At 39.8% G+C, this 22,714-nt stretch overlaps 1 protein-coding gene across 1 annotated transcript in view; it reads right to left on the bottom strand.

Moving 5' to 3' along the window:
- Nucleotides 1-2,552: 2,552 nt before the first annotated feature.
- The window catches only part of gpc5a (glypican 5a), a 138,078-nt gene continuing 117,916 nt past the window's right edge, over nt 2,553-22,714 (bottom strand). The window contains exon 9 of the mRNA XM_034219593.1: nt 2,553-5,141. Coding sequence (XP_034075484.1) covers nt 4,981-5,141 — 161 coding nt within the window. The 3' untranslated portion in view covers nt 2,553-4,980. The remainder of the gene's footprint in view (nt 5,142-22,714) is intronic.

Here is a 22,714-nt window from a genome sequence, read left to right as displayed (position 1 = left end):
AGCGTCTCACCCTTTTTGGTGTCATTGATACATTTTATGGCATAAAAGGACAAATTATTCCAGTCAAGAGCGATGCTTTAGTGGCCGGGGGGGAGGGGGGGGGCTGTTTCCACACTTGTTGGCCACACAACACGGTAGGCTATAGTTAGAGAGAAAAAGTGAAACCCTTGCATCTGACAAGCTAACAGCAAAGATAAAAAGCAAAGATAAAACCGAGCTCTAGCCCCACTACAGATCTGCCTTATCAGATATATTGCACTAATATATGCTTGCATACATCACTGCTTGTTAAAATGTGTGGAATAAAGCATGAACATCTCCAAAAAAAAATGTCCTCTGTATTGACTAAAATCACAGTCATTTATTTTAAAGGAACCATTGTGAGAGATTTTGGTGTTCCTAAAAATAATAGGAAAGCTCAAAAGACACTCACGGCAAGTTGTAAAATCAGTGGTTGAAACCACACGCACTAGCGGTTGTAGCTAGATGCATTATTTATTGATACTGAAATTATAAATGAACACATATCTGCTTTGAGAGGTAGCTGAAGCACTTAGTGGAGAAAACAACATTTGACAGACACACCTTGTGTCAGATGTTAAGGTGAGTGGGGATCAGCTGCTCAACGTGAAGGAGCTCCGATATTGTTTTATTTACCAGAGAGACCGACTGCCGGTAAAGGCCCTGTCACACTGTCCCGAAATTGACACCCGATGGACACACGATAAAGGAAATGTTAAAATTCGGCTGTGATCGTAGCAACATCGGGCCATTCGTGAGGGCATCTAAGCCATCATATGACCGCCGGTGGAGTTTCTCAGGCTCCGGCAGCAACTTCGTGAGCGGCAACTTCGTAAGGCACTCGTGAGGGCATTGATTGAGTGATTGAGTGATTGAGTGATTGATTGATTGATTGATTGATTGATTGATTGATTGATTGAAAAGTTTATTAACAGCTTGTATATTGGGTACAGTACAGTACAGCTCAAAACATACAATTGTTAAGGGGATGCAGACCAGAGAAAGACTTTCGTCTTGTTTACATCAGGGTCCCCCATTTCCAATTCATCATGTCATTTAAGACATATAAGACATATTTGACATACAGATGGCTTATTTACAATTTTACATCTTGTCAAATCGTGTCCTCTTCGTGTTATCATCGGTGCATTCGCCCTCACTCTGATCGGGGCGAATGCCCGATTCTTTCACACACACATACGGATTTTGGGCCGAGGGCGACACCGTACTTCCGGTATCAACCATTCCACGCGAGGTGCATACAGAATATCATAGTCGATTGCCTTAATCAATATAGTCAACTCTAAAATACCACATATATGCATTGGCATGATAATATTATTGTGACAAGTGGGATATTCACCTGGTGTTTCCAGAAGATAGACGTAGATGCAGCCAAAATCGACCGAAGGCCACTTTTGAGGGTCGTAATTCCATACATTGTACATCCAACAACCCACACAGCTCTAGTTTACGCTGGTAACGACCTAAAGCACACCCCTCAAGTCCAGAGATGTAATCCGAAGACATGCAGCGATTTCTTCGGTCGTTAATTCAGAAAAAAAACCTAGTGCGCTCTGCCTGGGTACATAAGCTAGCTGTTTATACTAGCATTGCCAGGATTTTTGCACCTCCAGAAAAATGGCGTCTTTCTAAAAAAATATATGGTGCGCGTTGCATTGTGGGTAGCTGTGACGTCACTGTGTGTGAAAGAATGGCACCGATGATAACAAGATGCCCTCACGATGGCCTTACGAAGGGCAAAATTGACACACGAATTCAACACGAAAATGAACCTTCGCAAGGTCCTTCGGCAATTTTTTGGCATGCCAAAGATTTTGCCACCGCTCACGAAGTTGCTGTCGGAGCCTGAGAAACTCCACCGGCGGTCATAGATGGCTTAAGATGCCCTCACGAATGGCCCGATGTTGCTACGATCACAGACGAATTTGAACATTTCCTTTATCGTGTGTCCATCGGGTTGTTTTATTGCACAACAAAATCATGTAAATATATTATGTAAATAACCCAATTTGTGTTCTGTGAAACTAAAAAGGATATAATATATTATTTTGAAGGACAGTTGACAGGAAGTTGTTGTTGTTATGGAAACAACATTACGGAGAAAACGTAATATTTTCTACATATAAAGACGGATAAAGTAAAGAACAAAGTCTGAAGATATCAGTACAGTATCATAGTACTGTAACATAATTGTTTTTGGTACTTTCATTGCAGTTGTATGTCTTAAATGTAATGTAAATGTTGCCTTCGTGTGTGGTCGGGGCCATCTTCGTGCGAAATTCACAATTCCATATTCGTGTGTCCATCGGGTGTCAATTTCGGGACAGTGTGACAGGGGCTTTAGGGACTCTGGCTTTGAGGACAGAGCTAAGCTGTAAATAAGCAAAGATCTTAGTTTACCGCTCAATCCTTGTTCCAAAAAGAGTGAGATCACACATTCAAGGTTTCGAGTTAAGGGCACAGCCAAACAAATAAATTGTTGTATAATCTTTAATCTCATAGTTTTATTTAAAAAAAAAAATATTCACATGTCATCTAATATATATTAAAGAATAGGCAGGACATAAATATACACCCATCTCTGGTTAAGTTGTATATTTACGTTATACAGAGAACTCACACATTCCAAGGAAAAAGCTGTAATTTATATCGGATAGGAAATCATTTTAAAGCCACAAGAAAACAAAACAAACTCTGGATTAATTCTGTCAGCAGGCCTGGGGGGGATACCCCATAAAGAGTTGAGGGTGTTAATCTAAATCAGCAAACGGACAAATGACAACCCAAAGCCTCAAGATCCTGCAGGAAAACAGGCTTCAGATTGAGTTGAGCCGAATTTCAGAGAGTTATTATATATCTAGAATGCCCCATAAAAGTTTAACTAGGAAGTTTGTAAACTGGGATTGATTTTACAGTTTGCCTTTATTTTCCATTTCAACAAGTGTAACTCTCAGGGGTTTGTTTTAAACCTGTCTGGTTGTTTGTTGCAATGTCTGACTTTTTTTGCAATATTGTTGAACTGAAAAACCTAGGATGTTACAATTAAACCAATGTTGTGATAATAACCTGGGTAAACACAGCGCTGGTAACAACTTTTTTAATCAACACATTTACTTTTAGAACAAAAAAGCAGAGGGTAAAGAATGATGTTTATCAAGAGGTACTGACACATTGAAATACCAGCAGGATGACACCTTGTCAAAGGTGGTTAGTTTGCTCATCCTCATCAGCAGCATCTGCCCCCCCCCTCCTTTCTTTGGATAACTGTCATTGTTATAATAATCACATAAGACATCAAGTTGAACCTTTCCTTTAAGTACAGAAGAACCGGTATTACCTGACATCTTATACTTAGCCTAAAGGCTAATGTCTCTGCTGAGTGTGAGTCTGAACACTATTCTTTAATAGTGTCATTAACACAGCTTTTCAAATGACAGTAGCTGACTTGGATGGTGCCAACTATAATTGGTTGTTATAAATGTAAGTTAAAATTGTGTTACGGTTGTCAAGCAGTGACTTTTGTCATAGAGGAATCTCACCCTCAAAGATTAAGCCTTAAATACAAGACATTACAGTAGATTCAATGGAAAGTAAAAATGATTGAGTTCAATTAATTAAGTTATCATTTATAAACCATGAATTCGTTTATAAATGATAACTGCGACGTGAAGAAGTAGAGCATGTCGAATATGGTCAAACATGTAGTAATTGTACCGTTGTCTATTTACAGTACCAGATTTTAATGTTTTTTATTTATTTATTTCTGTTATGTGTATGTTTAAATGTAAATGAAAAGTGATATTGGTTTTTAAAGATTTTATTTTAGCTTTTTTCAGGATCTGAATAGGATTTTTTTCTCAGCCATACAAGCAGTTTGCAGCATACGAAAACACATTTTGAGTACTTTTCTCTCTCTGCCATTGACTAGACATACAGGGCATATGTGAAGCAATCTTTTTCTGTTTCCCTGCCCATAGAGCTGCCAGCAACACGCAGTCAGGTGCTGGGAGGGAGCAATTGGATTCTTCCTCACCAGTGGCTCCTGGAGCTATCAGCTCCCATCCAGGCCATGAAGGCAGAGGAGGATTGAGTTTGAAAGGTGATAATAGACCCAAGACTCCGGAAGGAGCTAATCTATTCCTAAAAGAAGAAAGGAGTATGAATTCTCTCACTTGCCCCAACCTGCCATCACCTCTCCTTTAACAATTATTCTCAGCGAAAGCTTTACAGGTCCATTTTGGAACTGCAATATCACAATTAGATGAACACTGGACAAAACTGTGCCATTACAATTGAAGAGAGGCCAATGTCTCAACATGTATAAGAACATAAATATCCAAAATGATTTCTACAATGATCTGAACCACTTTCAAATGAAACAGTGTTTGTAAGTAACAATATATATATATGTTTTATGTCTGAAGAATAAAAGGCCATTTTATTTTGGGCTTGTACAAATATTGCAACTGTAAGAGTTAACCTCTTAAAGAGCCTTTTTTAAAAAAAATTACTTGACTTCTTTCACAGAAGTGTTCACAGTAGTTTAAAACCCCACTACAAAGATGTATTACCTGCATCTACAAATCATATATTATGTGTAGAAATACAATTCAATTAATAACAAACTTTTAGAACATACAGTATGTTTTACTTAAACTTGACATTGTCTGTTATAAATAAGTCCTTTTATAGTGTTAATGAATGTCAGATTAAAAAAATGAATATTGGCAAAGCTGAACCATTTGTTTAAAATAAGCCATCAGTGTCTTCCAATTTCCACACAACCGTTAGTGGTCACTCCTACCGTGTCCTGCACTGTGTGGAAGTGGTACTCCGTTACATATTGGGGCTTGTAACCTTCCCTGGCCCTTTTATTTCTGGATAAATAAGCTTGAAATGAAGCCTTGAAAGTTTCATGCTGCAAAAAGGCAGCTGTTACAAGGCCAGGAGCATATGTAAACAAGGCAATATCAACACCCAGATGGCCCCTGTCAGTCCAAAGCTCCTGGATCGGCCCTCCCTCGCTGAGTCCTCGGCACGTGGATAATGATGATTATGATGACGATGTTTTTGATCGCTGGTCACATCTGGACTCACTAAGGAAAGAGCAGAAACCAACAGGTTAGTCAGAAGAACGCTCCTTATCAATATAACATCATGGAAGAGGTATTACTGTGTGCCTTGTTAAGAAGGATGATTTTTTATACGTTTGTCTACTTGTCAAAACGTCTTGTGAAAATACCTAAAACCAACTGTCTTCTATCTGACTTCCCTCCCTATCTGTGGCACTTACCCCTGAGCACATCTGATCCCTAAAATAGGTCAGATATATATAGTTTCATTTTTAAAGTAGGTTAAAAAAAATGAATACAGCAGTTTGGGAGTGTAGATTTTGGCAAATGTTACCTAAAGAGGAGTGAATAGTGTTTTGGTTGCGTATCATTTTCAGAAGCAGATAATACACATTTAGTGTTCTTACAATTATTCATGGCAGCAGGATGGTGTATGTTGACCCTATCCCAACTTAATTTCCTTTGTTCACATTTTGGACTATGAAAAAGCATCTTATATGGTAATTAACTTACATTTTAAGTTGCTATTAAAACACCTTAAAGCTTGTATGTGGCCAGGATGTTCTAAATCTTTATTAAATCACACAAATGTAATCAATTTTTGAACAATTATTTTGGTGCAATTCATTACTGAGGTTGGTTCGTTTTGAGGGTCTTCTGTCAGTTTTGTAAGATGTTAATGTTACTGGTTCCTCACCACAGGGATGGAGCAAAGCTGAAACCTTGATAGATGACCAGCAATAAGTCTTCCGAGATTCTCACTTTGGCCCAGAGATCATAAGTCTGTCTAACCCAGAAGCGTTCAGAGTGTGTAAGGGCTCTGTTATCAAACTTTATTTGACTTGCAGAATATAATAAGACCAGCAAAAGAGGCCGTTTGGATTTTGTGGTTTTCAATCCCACTTTTTATGGTGCAGCAGAAATAACCTGAAATTCCTTTCCCCAGTCGGGATCCACAGCTATTACTAACCCTAACCCTGTTATGGCTACATTTTCCTCATTAAATCATTAAAGTCTAATATAATATAATCTACAAAAAATCTAAAATAACTAAATCCAATCTTATTTTATCCCATCTCATCTCATCCTTTTCTACATGTAAGGGCCCATACATGAGCTACTACTGAAGCATCGGAGTGTGGCTTGAATTAACTGCCTATTGATTCACCAGGAGTCCCCAGGACAGCTTTCTAAAGGTCTACAGCTCACAGATAGTCCGCCTGGGTTTTGGACCCAAGAACATCAAACTTCAACACCTAGATCAATACTTCTTACTGAAGCCTTAAGGTTTACAGGGGGACAAAATGTAACGTTCAGACAAATTAATTCTGCATTTGTTTTTTTTGCTTCTGTCTTTATGTCTTTATACACATGTACGTATGTGTATGTATGTGTATATGTGGGTAGGTATGTACATATGTGTATGTGTATATGTGGGTATACATATGTGAGTATATGGGTACATGTACCTTATCTATTAATTTTCTTTTAATATTATCTTATCTTTTATATTACTTTATTTTTACCTAAATATGTATCTATTTATTTAATTACTTTACTAGCTAGGACCGGGAGGGGAGGGGGGGGGGAAAGGGAAAACATATTGACTGTATAAATGTAAACTCATTGTGCCTGACTCAATAAAAACAACATTCAAAAAAAGAAATTAATTCTGCATCACTTTAACCACATTTTAATTTTAACCGCAAAGGAAACTGAAAGTTACTCATGGTGTGATGCAAAAATCTCAAACTAAGTCATGGACATTAGGTTTGCTTGCAAGAGACTTAAAACATACACAAACTGTACTGCCTTTGAGGATCTGATTCATGTGCATGAATGTATTTAGTCTAACAATTATATTCAATGTGTTATGAATGTTCAGTGCATTTAATATACGACAGACATTCAAAGGTAAGTATTCAAATATGGAGCCATTTAATAATACCTTCATTAGCGACACACATCTTGATTACCAACACAGACGTGGACATGTTACTTAATATCACACACACAGTATTGACTCTGACTGCACTGCGGCTATTAATAACCGTCATCATTGCTGAATCTTCTGACTATAAGTGGCTTCCTTTTATGAATCGTAATAAAGGTCCATGAGGTGGAGCATATTACACCTCTAAAAGCATATCTTCATCCTCAATCATAAAACACAACAAAGGCTATATCTCTCCTGTGTCAAAGTAGGGTTTCAGGCCATAGCAAATGCGAATGGCAGAAAATAGATATAATGGTCTGTCCTCTTTTTGGATCCAAAAACAACTGATTTTGTGTACATTTGTTTGGAAAGTGGTGCAGTATTGGCATGTTTCAATACATCCTCAGCAGAGAGGTTAGGATGTCTGAAAGGTGCTTGGTCTGAAAAGAGACGTAGGTCAGAAAGAGAGGCTTACAACTGAAGTGAAATCAATAAAAGCTGATTCCTGAGGACTTGGACCAACAATGATCAATATCACACTAAGTGCACCAGGAAATAACAGCCAACAACTTCAGCAGTGGAGAGCAGCTTTTGTGCGATTATATGAAGGTAAGGTTATTACAAACAGCTCATATTTGTCAAACTTCATTACAGCTTTCCTTGCTTTAGTTACAATGGAGAGGATTCCTACATGGAAACTGTGAGCTTTCCTCTATCACGCCCTGATGATTTCAGCTTGGTTCTTACAATACTATATTCTGATGTAAAACGCATTGCAAGTGTAATCAAATTGCTCTGTGATTGTTCTCTGTAGTATCTGAAGTGTTTCAGTTTTTGCAATTGTGTGTTTGTTTGAAAACAGTTTAGAGAGACAAGAAACACAAAGAGAAAGAGAGAGAGAGAGAGAGAGAGAGAGAGAGAGAGAGAGAGAGAGAGAGAGAGAGAGAGAGAGAGAGAGAGAGAGAGAGAGAGAGAGAGAGAGAGAGAGAGAGAGAGAGAGTGGAGGTGAAATTGGCAGCTACTCTGTTATTCATTCTATGAAAGACTCAAAGACCTTAAATTATATCTTCAGCTGAGTTCTGACAACCTATTTTTCATATAGCTTAATGAATATGTGATGGATTGGGAGCATGAGTCAGCCATATCAATTGATTTGAGAACTTGTTACTTCTACATGCTTACTAAATAACTTTTACAATTGTGTCACATAAACATTTAAAACAAATGATGAGCTGTTGATGAACAGGATTTTAAATACAAATCAAATGTAACCACAAGTCATGTTTATATTTATGGGGAACATTTTAGGATTTCCAAATCTCTGTGATCAGATCAAATAATTGGGCTTATTCAGTTTTTTTTCCAGAACTAAACCAGAACTTTGAGAAAGATCTTAATCCATACTGTCTGCTGTCGATCGTCGCCTGGGGTGGGAGCTTCAACACCATTCAACCGGATTGATTTCTGTGAGACAGTTTTTTTTTTAGACTTCCTTCTGCAAGAAATAAACCTGAGAACTGAACCTTGGCAAAGTCAAATCATCTTTATTTTTAAATTCAACAGTAGAAGTACAACAAAATGATATTAAGACACAAGAGCAAAAACCATTAGATTTTCTAATACTGCTTTTCCTAAATGTGTCTATACAGATTAATGGTAAGATTGATTTGTATCTCAGTTTGGACCTGGACCTCAGAATGGCGTTATTTGTACCAGAACGGGGAATTCACATGACCAAACTCAGAGGCCAAAGGCTATTCTTTGTCTGACTTGACCTGATTCATTAATACTGATTAAAGCACGTTCAGTAAGGCTCAATCGTATAAAATAGATGAAGATCTCTCACAACATCACAATACAAAATAGAAAAGCTTGTCACAAAGCAATGAGTTTCAGCCTTGATTGTTTATGTTGTGGTTGCTTGCTCTTATTCGGAATGATATTCAGAACTTTTTCATAGGTTCATTAGCTAATTGTAGAAGATACCACACAGTTTCTCCAACTACTATGCTTATGATATATCTTCCTTGTGACTTGGATACGAGCCTATGACGCTGTCATAATATGACAAAAAAAGTGTTGTTTGCATTTGTTGCATTTACTTCATATTCAAACTGTTCCTTGGTGATTATGATACACACAGGATTCAGGAGTTTGCCGCATATAAACTCGACAATGTTGCGTCCTCCCTGGTATTTCATTTAATCTTGTCGGGCTCTTGAAAAAAGAGCCTATTTCTGGGACCCGTCCTCTATCATTTGTCACAGATACAAAATATCTGTGTCAAAATGGATGCCGCTGTCCCCTATCCTGTCCATCATATCCGACAGTATAATATGGGAATCTGTTGTCACCGTGTCTCCGATGTAGATGCGTACAGGATGTCTTGTTTTAGCTGCCTGTGTGGTTGAAGATCTCTCCTGAACAAGTGCTACATCATCCAACCACCATCTTTGTCCTGCACCATCACTTCAAAAGGCCATTACAGCAAGAGGACCCAACAGTTCTGCTGAAAACCCTCCCTGATTGTCCCTGTGGTGACTATAAAGAAGGCCTTGAGAAAAGGATGAGTTAAATTATCCCTGTCACACTTTGAAACCCCATACTGAACATGGACGCACATCACCTTCGCACTCAATGCACATGCATAAACGTCTCTAAATTAACTCTAATGATCAATGTATTAGCCGAATCCATGTGTGGCCTATAGAGAATTGTTTTGTTTACACAAGAACAAGATCATCTGGGGGGAGAAGCTAAACGAAGAGAAACCACCTGAGACCTCTTTGAGAGAAGCTGAGTGCTCCCATTCTCAAACATAACAATTGAATAGCTCTGTGCTGGAGACAGCATCCCCTTTCAATTAAATTCAGATGCCAAGAGAAAGTTGAATAAATTAACTCCAAAAAAATCATTTTGATTCATTTACGTCGTCTGTACAATTATAGTGTTTAATGAATAGCCAGTTTTATTCGATTGATCTACTGTGAGCGCTCCCTTTTTGTTTTCTTGTCTCTTTCACCGTTGACATGATCAAGAGGTGCCACATCTGAAAGGTTTAGCTCCCGATTGTGTGTGGGAATTTATAACATCTCTAGCACTGGTGTCAAATATATGTATTATTGTATATAGCAGTACCAGAGGAGGGGGTAAATTAGAACCTGAATGGATTCAAGAAGAATTATCAAGTATCCATTGTTCCGATATCTCAGTTTGTCCAGTATCTTGATGCTCTAACTGCCAACAAATGACATTTCCAGCATTATGGCAAGATGTTGTGCACGTGTATGCGTGAGTACCTCAAAATAGTGTGTTGCAAGTAATAAAGGAGCACAAATATCACCTTATGTAACTGTGGCATGCAGACTTGTATTTTGATAGCTTGAGGAAAACAACATTATCTTTAAAAGGAGGGAGGAATTCCATAGGCAACACTTAATTAATATGATAAATTCATAATGGTTGTTTCACAGGACTTAAATCTAACACTAACATCCCTTTCTAATCAAGCTATTACAGTCCTGGACAAGACCCAAGAGTCACCATTGCAATATCCTAAAGGAGAAAGATATTCTTAGTTTTAACAATTGATCAATTTCCACTCTCGTTCAGAACTACACTATTCTCCTGCTAACACTCTCACACTGAAGTTATTACTGTAAATGGACTAGTCGTAAATTGACTGCATTTATAAGGCCCTTTTCTAGTTTGAGTGACCACTTTAATGCTTTACAAGATGATTCACACACACATTCAGACACGGGTGCCCAGCAGAGGCACATGAACAGTCAGGAGCAATTTGGGGTGCTTATCCTCGAGACTACAGGGGCCAGGCATCGAAGATTGACCTTCCTAATAGTGTAAAAGCGATCTACCTCCTGAGCCATAGCCAACACTGTAAGACTTTCTGTGAACAATCTGCATTCTCGATCAAAGGCAAAAACCTCAAAAATTCCCTGGAGGCTCTTTTTCTTCTTCTTTTTAATATAACACTCAAGTCCCGGTTAAACCTTGGCCAGCACAGTGATCAAGGGACCAACCATTCATTATTTAATTTGGGTAATAACCATTTTTTTACTTTTTAAACCATTACATTGATGCCATTCAAGGGACTCATGTATACACAGGATATAAAAAAATGATTGTGTAACTGTTATGTTTCTCTGCGCTTACAAATAAGCAAATAATTAAAACAATAACATAAATAAAAAACAGACACTGTTTATATAAAAATGCAATCAAAATGAATAAGACGTCGATAAGTATTCTTTCTCAGACTGTGGCGCTCAGTCCAGAGACAGCTGGACTCTTTAATTTATTGCATTTATTGTACAGTTACTGGAAAGCAATCATAGACTGGCAAGGTTGGTAAACACAAGCAGACTGTGTTCACTGACAACACGTCACATCACTATTTGTAAAGCAAAGACAAAACAATAAGATGCCTTTTGTGGCTGCCATCTTGTGAAGTCTCATAACACAGTGTTTTAAAAAGACACAATCACAGTAAGAATAAATCAGAACCGTTATTAGTAAAGGTTTATACACACATGCTCTCCTAACAGACACATCATCTGACAATACTTTAATAGTCCAATCAGGATTGAATCAGGACAACCTGCCTTTTGTCTGATTTAATTACCCCCTGTACTTAAAGCTAAAGTTTTTCCAAATGTCTGGTCTGACACCCAATAAAACCAGCATCCATCCTGTTTGCGCAATTATAGAGAAAAGTGGGATCAATGGAATCTAATTTAAGGCAGAGGCATTATTCTAAAACACAGAGCCAGTGCATCACTGCATGGAGCCAGCAGAATGATTAAGTGCCTTGCTTATATCCTGTATAGCTTTGCAGTACATGCCACAGTGAGAGTGTTCGTGTCCTAGATCCCATCACCCCAGCCTCCATTACATCCTCAGAGCAGTCAATACTGGGCTCTGACTGCCAGTCAGTCACTCTCAGGTTGCACACACAGGCAGAATACTAATCAGCCTGAAAAACTCCAGGCTCTGCAGCCGCTCTGTCTCCACACCGTTTCTTAGAAGGCTGTTGTTTGAACAGACTGGTTCCAACTAATTTGGGTCGCCACGAAGAAAACGATATCTACAAGGCACAAAGTCTCTGGACACCCAAGCTGCAAATATTGTAATAATATTGTAAGTAATATGCAAAACGAGCAAAGAAATCAATTGTTTACTCTAGGCATAGTGAACAAAAATACTTTCTGCTAAATATAAAGTGATCAAGTCCATGACTATTGTGGAGCACTAAGATCATCCATCGATGAGTGGGTGGTCAGAAAATGAATGGCAACTATTGATGACTGTTCAACCATTCAAGCATACTGTAAATGCAGCATTCAGGGTTTTTCCTCATTTGCTGTTTTTGTATTTCCTGTGATTTTGTAAACTAAAAGATGATCGATTAATCATGATTGAGAAAAGTTGCTACATAAAAGATTGTGATACATTGCCAACACAGTAAAATGTTGGCAATATAATCTTTTATCATTTCCTAATCTTGATAAAAGCAATTTACCTGGCAAAAGCAAGAAAGAGTAAAGTAATTCCTGGCGAGTGGTAAAAAACAAGCTCAAAACAACCCTGTTACAATCATATCAGCTGGAGTCAGAGATTGTTAACAAAAGGAGGAAATGTGTTACATTTTTCATGCACAGTTCCTTTTTCAACTGAGGAAAACAAAACAAACCGGCCTGATCAAATTGACATGTGCTAACCTGCCCTTCTACTTCCTTTTCCTCCCCAGCAGCATATTGTATTCTTAGAGTTAACCCACACCGAAGTCAACTTCATGCAACAGCAAACTAATAACCTATTTCGTCTCACAGTACAAGGTTATTCAGCAACTTTATCTCACCATTTTGAGTTAAAAAAACATAGTATGAATGCAGCATTAAATGCCCTGAAAACCCATCCTCTCACTCACAAACTTACTTCACGCTTAGTGCAGATATTTCACTTCTTAATCCTAAGGACATCTATTCATGAATTCTGTAACAGAATTTTGCGTCATTGGTCATTCATATTTCATTTTTGCATTGGAAATTGAATTAGATACAAACATATATTTGTTAAGATTTAAAAGAGATGGTCGTTCTATCGGTGCTTGAACAATAACAGGATAAGAAAAAAAAGATTTCCTGTGTGATAATGGCTTTTGCAAGCATTAATCAAGATTCAAGATAGAAAATAACTTTACTTTCCCACAGAGTACAACATCTGTCCTGAGCTGTTCCCTCTTGTTGATGCTATGAGAAGGGCACATACATCAACAGCAATAATACAGCCATGGATAACATGTTTTCTGCCCTTAAAAAACCCTTAAAGGTCCCATGTCATGGCCATTTCTACTGATCATAATTCCATTGTTGAGGTCTACTAGAATAGATTTACATTGTTCAATGTTCCAAACTCACATTGGTTTCTCATACAGCATCTCTCTATAGCAGGGGTTCTCAAAGTTTTGATGAGTGAGGCCCAAGAAAAAACGGAACACAAAATAATTCCAAAACAAATCCTTTCTTTATTGTACTAACCAATTATACATACAGTATACATTAAGATTAATCAAACATTAATTTGTCTCAAAAGTGCCTTGCAAACACACACACAGAGAGAGAGAGAGAGAGAGAGAGAGAGAGAGAGAGAGAGAGAGCAGGCTAATGAGAGAGAGAGGAGAGAGAGAGAGAGAGAGAGAGAGAAGAGAGAGAGAGGAGAGAGAGAGAGAGAGAGAGAGAGAGCGAGTATTGTGCTGGAATGGAGATATGCTGTGGATTTCCTGTCTAATGTGATTGGTATCATAATGGCGTTTGATGTTATACTCCTTGAGCATTACATTCACCTGCTTGCAGATGAGGCATATCACTTTATCCGACCCCTGAGGTAAAACGAAGTAAGCGTTGCTCCATTTCTCCTGGAACTTCCTTCTCTCCTCACTGACACAACGTTTTTTACGCGACGGCCCTCGCTCCTGCATCTCGCTTACACAACGAAAACTTCCAACAACTTTTGTTGCGAAGGACTGATGGTTTGGGCCACGGGCTGTTCACGTGAACACTTTGCCGCCTTTGGGACATGCTTCCAGTGCGGACTTTTGTGTGCGTTCATATACTTAACCACACACGCAAACACGCACACGCAAATAACCACAATCACACACACGCCTTTTTACATAACTATATATAGGCTACAAACAAACACACATACATTTTGTGTACATATCTTGGCATTCACCTCCTATTTACAATAAACATAATTTGGAGTATACATCTTCTCTGGCATTTTAATCAGATGCACCACAGCGGCTTCTCATATAATTTCTTACCAGTCAACTAGTGACTCATCCAAAACAACTTTCGACTTTTGATCTAGCAAAAATGACAGTGTAGCATTTCCCTCCGAATAATGGTCGTAGGCTTTACTTTACTGATGAATCAGAATTTATTTGTAACTCCAGACCCAACGTAAGAGCTTGTGGCCTCTTCGGGGGGTGCTAAACATTTAAAACATACAGTCCGTTGTTCTCTTTCTCTGCCGTTACATAGAAGACACTACTTTATCCAAGTTGTCTCCAATGCCACCACAACTTCCTGTCAAACACGTCATCTCGCCTTCAAAATAAAAGCATGCAAACGAAACAGGAAGTTAACCTACATTTTAGATACGAACCATGGAGGATTAAAATATAACGCATGCATTTCAGCTTGTCACATTAACTACCGCGGGCCGCCAGAAACATTTCCCAGGGCCGCCATTGGCCCGCGGGCCACACTTTGAGAACCCCTGCTCTATAGTATGTGTATTCACTCTCTGTCTAACACGGCTTGTTGGAGCTCCTGCCCCCCCTCCTTATGAGCCCACTGTGCTCTGATTGGTCAGCTCGCCCACTCTGTTCTGATGAGTCCACCACCGTTACAGCGGAACATCAGTGATTATGTGTTACAATGGCGTTTGTTAGCAACCAGAAAATGACACCAGTAATGACAAACAGATGAGAATGCTGCGTGGGGTCTGGGTGCCGTGTTGGCGGGACGTTGTGCGGCTCGCTGCTGTGAGGAGCGGACAGTGTGAGCTGGGCTACTGGTGTCATTTCCTGCTTGCTGCAATACAGCGAGACATCGCGAATGGACGTGGGAAGGGGTGCTGAGGGGGCCGCAGCACCCCCATCTGCGAGGCTCCACTAGCGCCCGTACCCCCCCCCCCGCACCCCCAAACGCGGCGCACCTACAGTGTAAGCGTGCCACAGTTTTGCCGCTGCTAGGCTCCACTAGCACCCCCCCACCAGCGCGTCACAGTTTCGCCGCTGAGAGTGTGTGTGTGTGTGAGGAGCTCCATGGATTGGTCCATTTGGACCAATGGGTCCATTTGGGTATGGTCACGTCACTGTACCAAGGAAGAAAAAGAGAAATCTCCAACGAGGCGTTCTGGGTCAGCACAGACAGGTATTTTCTGTGTTAGAGTTTTACTCGCTACAGGGTGTACTTTGAGGGTTTGTGACTCTGCAGACCGTTTACATCCATAAAAAGCTACATAACACACAAGGGGACGGGTAATAACCAGAAAAGCATGTCATGGGACCTTTAAAGAAATACAAGGATCATCCATACTTTATCCCTTATCCAACCCTTTTTTAAGGTTTATTAAGACCGAGACAACATTATAACATTTTCTAAGAGCAACTCTGAAACTCCTACCAGAAGGCAGTCGTTCAGGTGATGAGATGGGTAATGAAATGTAATAAAACAGTCAGGGTGAGCAAGTGCAACATTTCTACTCTCGTTCTATTGGTGTTGATTGTTTACAGTGAATGAAAATCTGAGCAACGTTTAGCACTCTGTTTCAGCATCGCAGCATTGTGTACAGGTAAGGTGCTGAGCTCAGCATGACATTAACCGCATCAGCTACCAATTGGAAAGCACTGGACCCACTTATGTGTATACAATAAAACATGCACAGAGAGTCAGAAAATAGTTGATTAAAAGAAGTCAGTTTCACAGGTTATAACTCGATCAAGAAGAAATTCCCAGTTTGAGTAACACCTAATATCAGCTTCATGAACAATATGATATGTTCCTCCTACCACAAACCTTTTAACCACCACGACAAAAACAATTAGCATAATAAGGTTTTTGAATTTGCGCTGTTTCCTCTCTTATTAACCTTCCATTAACCTTTACGTAAACAAAGGCAGCGTTGAGCATTATCCCGTATGATCACACACACCAAAAGGCCCAGCCTAAATTCATCAGACCAGCTGTGGAATAGCTCCTGGGTGATTAGGCCACTGATAGCTGCCGCCTCACTGAAGATGAAGACCTCGTAAAAAGCTGCTCAGGAGCGAGGAGGTTACAAAATAGCTAGAGCTTCCTTTGAGTCGGCATGTCCTTTCTAACACAGGTCATTTGACGGATACATTAGTGATTGGTAAATCAATACGAGAGGAAACACTGACGGTGACAATTTTGAAAGCTGTTTTTGAAAACTGAAGCCAAGGGATTTATTTCAACAAAAATGTATTCAGTGGAGGAGAAATCTCAGATGTATTAGAAAGCAATTCTGAAATATATTGTAGATTTCTCTAAAGTTTCAAATAATAAGAAGGAATATGTGTTTTTTGTAATTGATACTTTGGTGTGAAGGGCTAGGAAGGACAGTAGAAACATGTCCAAAATGTATCGACATGTTTGGCTTTGACCTTCCTCAGAACATCTTACACCTAAACAAAAGACACAAAGAGAGACCTGTATGACCTCCAGGAAGTATTCATAGCATTCATTTAGAGTTTTCAAAAGAAGAATACGTGAATAACTTTTTATAAACTGATCTATTGAAGAGTTTTCAATAGATACAAAAAAGAAACCCAACTACATTCTTATTGCCATCTTAAAAAATTGATGATGTGTAATTCTGAATCTGTATCAGTCTCTGCTTAAGCTCGTTAGCTAATATCATGCCAAGGTGGAGGAAAAACATGAAATTGTACAGCAAAGGGAGGCAGCTCCTTAGCTAAACACTTGGATCACCCTTGTCACAGAAGACGGCTCTAAAGGTTGTAACCCAGACATCTGAGCATATCTTAAGGATTTCAAAAAACATTACACCACAAAAGAGTACAAGTCCCGTATGTGTGCCCAGCATCACATATTTTGCTGTACCTTTTCTACAGCATTTTGATAATATCTTCCACGTTTACTCCAGACAGATGACAGTCATAAATGGAGGCTATTGTGGTTAGGGTTAGGGTCCAAACAGGCAACAAATGCCATAATTTGTCCTGTGTGAACAGTCTCAATGCAGGAGTGACAAATACGGCACAACTGTTGATCAAGAAAGAAAAACATAGCCAAGCTGTTTATAAAGAACACTAAATTAATTCAGTACAACAAGAGAGAATACTGGTCCTTGATGATCCTTTTTTTTTTTTTTAAAGTAACACTTTCCTGGTCGATTGAACAGATGTGCACATATTCTAAGCTACTATTATGGCAATTATATGCAAATCCTACAGATTTGAATAGAAATAAGTCTTTACTTGAATTGCATTTCTTGTCCTAGCACATATGAATAACTCGTCTTGCAACAGCATAACCCTGCTGGCACTTAATTACTAAGTGCATGTACGACTGGTGTGGGTCATGTCTGTCATTAGGAGACTCTGTGAAGCTGCAGTGAAAGAAACGGCAAGACTAAAGGTTTCTCTTTGTTCTCAGGGTCTTTGATAGATCTGAACATTTATCAAAAAGATGTGTGCAAGGCTTCTACAATGGTACTTCATTTACATAAAAAAGTAGGACCATTGGTTAGGATTCATTGCTAAGTATAAACTGTACAGACCTTCAGGGTTAATGTAAAATGAACAAAAGTTGAATTGGTCCTTTGACATGTCTCCTCGGGGTATTTGATTATCTACAATATTGCACACTATGAAAAAAGACATTTAATTTCAGAAATCGTTTTTAATTACTTACATTACTTTTGTACAGATCTACAGTGGGGCAAACAAGTATTTAGTCAGCCACCAATTGTGCAAGTTCTCCCACTTAAAAAGATGAGAGGCCGCCTGTCATTTTCATCCTAGGTACACTTCAACTATGAGAGACAGAATGGGGGGAAATAATCCAGGAAATCACATTGTAGGATTTATCATTAAAATAAGTATTTGGTCACCTACAAACAAACAAGATTTCTGGCTCTCACAGACTTGTAACTTCTTCTTTAAGAGCCTCCTCTGTCCTCCACTCGTTAACTGTATTAATGGGACTTGTTTGAACTCGTTATCAGTTTTAAAGACACCTGTCCACAACCCCAAACAGTCACACTCCAAACTCCACTATGGCCAAGACCAAAGAGCTGTCAAAGGACACCAGAAACCAAATTGTAGATCTGCACCAGGCTGGGAAGACTGAATCTGCAATAGGTAAGCAGCTTGGTGTGAAGAAATCAACTGTGGGAGCAATTATTAGAAAATGGAAGACATACAAGACCACTGATAATCTTCCTCGATCTGGAGCTCCACGCAAGATCTCACCCCGTGGGGTCAAAATGATCACAAGCACGGTGAGCAAAAATCCCAGAACCACACGGGGGGACCTAGTCAATGATCAATGGTCTTTCAGCATGACAATGATCCCAAACACACCGCCCGGGCAACGAAGGAGTGGCTTCGTAAGAAGCATTTCAAGGTCCTGGAGTGGCCTAGCCAGTCTCCAGATCTCAACCCCATAGAAAATCTTTGGAGGGAGTTGAAAGTCCGTGTTGCCCAGCAGAGTTGGGTGTAATAATATTACTTTTGTCGGTAACGGAGTAGTGTAACGCGCTACTTTTATAATTCAGTAATCACACTACAGTTACTAACATTGCCCCGACACGCATTACTTCGTTACTTACTAAAATCAGTCATAATCAAACCTCAACAAACACCTGCAAAGAACACATGCTAAGGTGAAGCTAACGCACAGCTATTTGTTGTTTGTTTATATCACGTAGTCTGTTCTTCTGCTCTGTTTTCCGGTTGTTGCCTGTTTTGAATGACGAATACACACTACCGCCGCCTGCTGGTAAGGAGAGTTATTGCCACTCACGCATGCGCAGTTCGTACGTGCTCGGCTGAAGTCTTTGCGGTGTCTGGTTCCAGTGCAACACATGGCCAACACGCAGGAGAACACGCCGACGCAACAGCGTGAGCAGAGATAGACTGCGCAAAATATACAGATAGCAGGAGACAGAGGACAGCCATGGTCAGATAGGAAAACATTCAGGATCTGGATCAGTCTTATGCGACAATGGAAACTGAACTAAAGAGAACATTTGAAACGGGCCGGCCCTGCGAGTAAAGTAACGAGTAACTTTATGTAGAGAGTAACGAAGTAGTGTAATATATTACTTTTAAAAAAAAAAGTAATATGTAATATATTACTTTTTTTTAGTAACGACCCCATCTCTGTTGCCCAGCGACAGCCCCAACACATCACTGCTCTAGAGGAGATCTGCATGGAGGAATGGGCCAAAATACCAGCAACAGTGTGTGAAAACCTTGTGAAGACTTACAGAAAACGTTTGACCTCTGTCATTGCCAACAAAGGGTATATAACAAAGTATTGAGATGAACTTTTGTTATTGACCAAATTCTTTAAAAATCAGACAATGTGATTTTCTGGATTTGTTTTTCTCATTTTGTCTCTCATAGTTGAGGTATACCTAGGATGACAATTACAGGCCTCTCTCATCTTTTTAAGTGGGAGAACTTGCACAATTGGTGCTGACTAAATACTTTTTTGCCCCACTGTATATGTGATTTGTTCTGCTAATCTAATTGTTTTATCCTTATTTTGTTTTATAACACTGGCTATTATTATTGTGCTGTCCCCGGTATATGTAGTGTATATATCTTAACAGCCAGATAAACTCCCTCCGTACACCAAGACTCTGAAGACGTGAATCCTTTGCCCACAGGTTTTAATGATATAAGGAAGGTGTGAAACTAAAAATAAACAAGACAAAATATAATCAATTATATGATCATTTCTACATACACAAATATGCACAATGTATATAAATCAACACAGCTTTAACATTAATTGAATTGCCTTGTTATATTTACTGTAAGCTTTTTAATGTATTTATTGTAATTCTAGAACTTAAACAGTTATAAATGGCATCATATTATAAACATATAATCAACCATTTGTACATTTATTCATTTAACTCTCCTTGCATTAGCCTTGTACAATATTGAGACAACTCGGAAGATCTCCAGCATTAAACACCACATAATACAATATTTCCTAAAAATAATCATCTGCAATTGTTAATAACACAAACATAAACAATACTTACATACGATGCGATCAAAGGCATTAAGACGTATGCAGATGTAGCTGGATTTCTAACAAACAATAACACATTGCTCACAGAGCCATGCTTTGCCTATTTCCTGTCTAATGATCACCTGACACACCCATCTGATGATGTCATCCTGATTCTTAAAGGGACCACGACTAGGCACAATAGGCACACAAAGAATAGCCTAGAAGATGCAAACAAGAGTAAACTTAGCTGTAACAAAACACTCCCCGTCTGGCTGAATCTAGAACACCTAAATTACCTAGACATTTGGGGGGAGAAGAAGCACTATCTCTGTAATAGGCCTAAGAAAGAGTGAAGTCCCTCCTGGTTTAATGACCTTCACCTCGACCTGACGCACCTTCCCGTCTTTGTTGGGAAAAGTCTGTGTTATCAGTCCAAGAGGCCACTCGTTCCTTGGTACTTGGCTCTCCTTGAGGAGAACAACACTACCTGGCTTGACATTAGGCTGAATGGACTGCCACTTTTTGCGTGCTTGTAGTGTTGGGAGGAACTGCTTCCTCCATCTGTCCCAGAAGGTGTTGGACAGGTGCTGAACTTGCCTCCACTGGCGCTTGTAGAGGTCTGACACTCCAAATTCTCCTGCAGGAGCAGGAACGATGTTCACCTTTTGTGTGAGAAGAGCAGCTGGGGTGAGAATAAACGTGTCATCAGGGTCAATTGTCACAGGAACAAGGGGTCTGGCGTTGATGATAGCTGCTACTTCTGCCATGAAGGTCACCAGAACTTCGTGGGTAAGTTTGTCTTTTAGCTGGAGGAACATACAGTCCAGAATTCTCCTTGCGAGTCCAATCATCCTTTCCCATGTTCCACCAAAATGGGAAGCATGTGGAGGGTTAAAGGTCCAAATGCAACCTTGGTTTGATAGATAACTCTTGACAGTTGTGTTGTCAATGTTGGAGGGTATCTTCAAGACCTTGCAGGCACCAACAAAGTTGGTGCCACGATCAGAGCGGATAAGCTTGACTGGTCCACGCACAGCAAGAAAACGCCTTAATGCATTGATAAAGCTTGATGTGTCAAGGGATTCTATGACTTCGATATGAACGGCTCTCACGCTCATACACGTAAAGATTACAGCCCACCGTTTGCTGTGTGAAAGGCCTCCTCTAGTCCGACGTGAAGAGACACTCCAAGGGCCAAACACGTCCAACCCTACATTTGTAAAGGGAGGGTCTGTTGACAGACGATCCGCTGGAAGGTTGGCCATTTTTTGGACGTTAGTTGGAGCTCTAAGTTAATGTCAATGTTACGCATTGGTGGATGATGCTGCTCACTCTTCTCTTCCCACCGACTATCCAAAAGCCTGCTGAGCAGACAGCCCCTTCAGTAAATAGACGACCTTGATGTTGAATCAGCTTGTGGTACTTTCTGATGAGAAGAACTGCAATGTGATGTTTCCCAGGAATAATCAGAGGGGTCTTCTTATTCTTAGCAATACTTGAATGGTGTAAGCGGCCTCCAACTCTTAGAAGTCCATGTGCATCAATGAATGGATCCAGATTTTTGAGGGGACTACTTTTGGGAACCTCCTCATGCTTTTGGATACATCTAATTTCTTGACTGTAGATTTCCTCTTGTACTGCTCGAATGATGATATCTGACGCCTGATTGGATTCCTCAACAGTTAATTCTGCCTCACAGCAATGCCAGCCCTTACAAGAACTATTCTTTTTTGGGGTTGCCTTGAACGCACGTGCTATGTGCACGAGGCGAGTAACAGCTCGAGTGAGTGACTCCCATGAAGAGAACTTGGAAAATCGTTGAGAACCAAGCTGCTTGTGCGCTGTTGTTGTGCTCAAAGTTGACACTATAGGCCGGATATCCGGGTCTGAACTCGGATTCACAAGATCAAAGTTGCTCTCAGAGATACTTGGTTCTGGTTTTGACAGAAACTTGGGTCCACTCAGCCAGTTAGTGTATTTTAAGTGACCTGCAGCGACAGAACGTGTTGCATGATCTGCAGGGTTCTGATCTGTTGGCACATAGTACCATTGGTCTGGATTGGAAGATCTTCGGATACGTACTACCCGGTTACTGACATAGACGTAAAAACGTCTGGTTTCGTTACAAATGTAACCCAGAACTACCTTACTGTCTGAGTAGTAGGTCACAGCATGAAGCTGAAGGTCTAGTTCTGCTAAGATTACATCTGCTAGCTCAACAGCAAGAACTGCTGCACACAGTTCTAGTCTTGGTACTGTGTGCTCGGGGCGGGGGGGCCAGCTTAGCTTTCCCCATTACAAACCCAACATGATTTTTTCCAGCTGCGTCCGTG

This window comes from Gymnodraco acuticeps, unplaced genomic scaffold, assembly GCF_902827175.1.
Source record: "Gymnodraco acuticeps unplaced genomic scaffold, fGymAcu1.1, whole genome shotgun sequence".
Taxonomy (NCBI): Eukaryota; Metazoa; Chordata; class Actinopteri; order Perciformes; family Bathydraconidae; genus Gymnodraco; species Gymnodraco acuticeps.
Note: the sequence above shows the minus strand (reverse complement) of the source record. Positions and strands in the feature narration are given on the sequence as shown.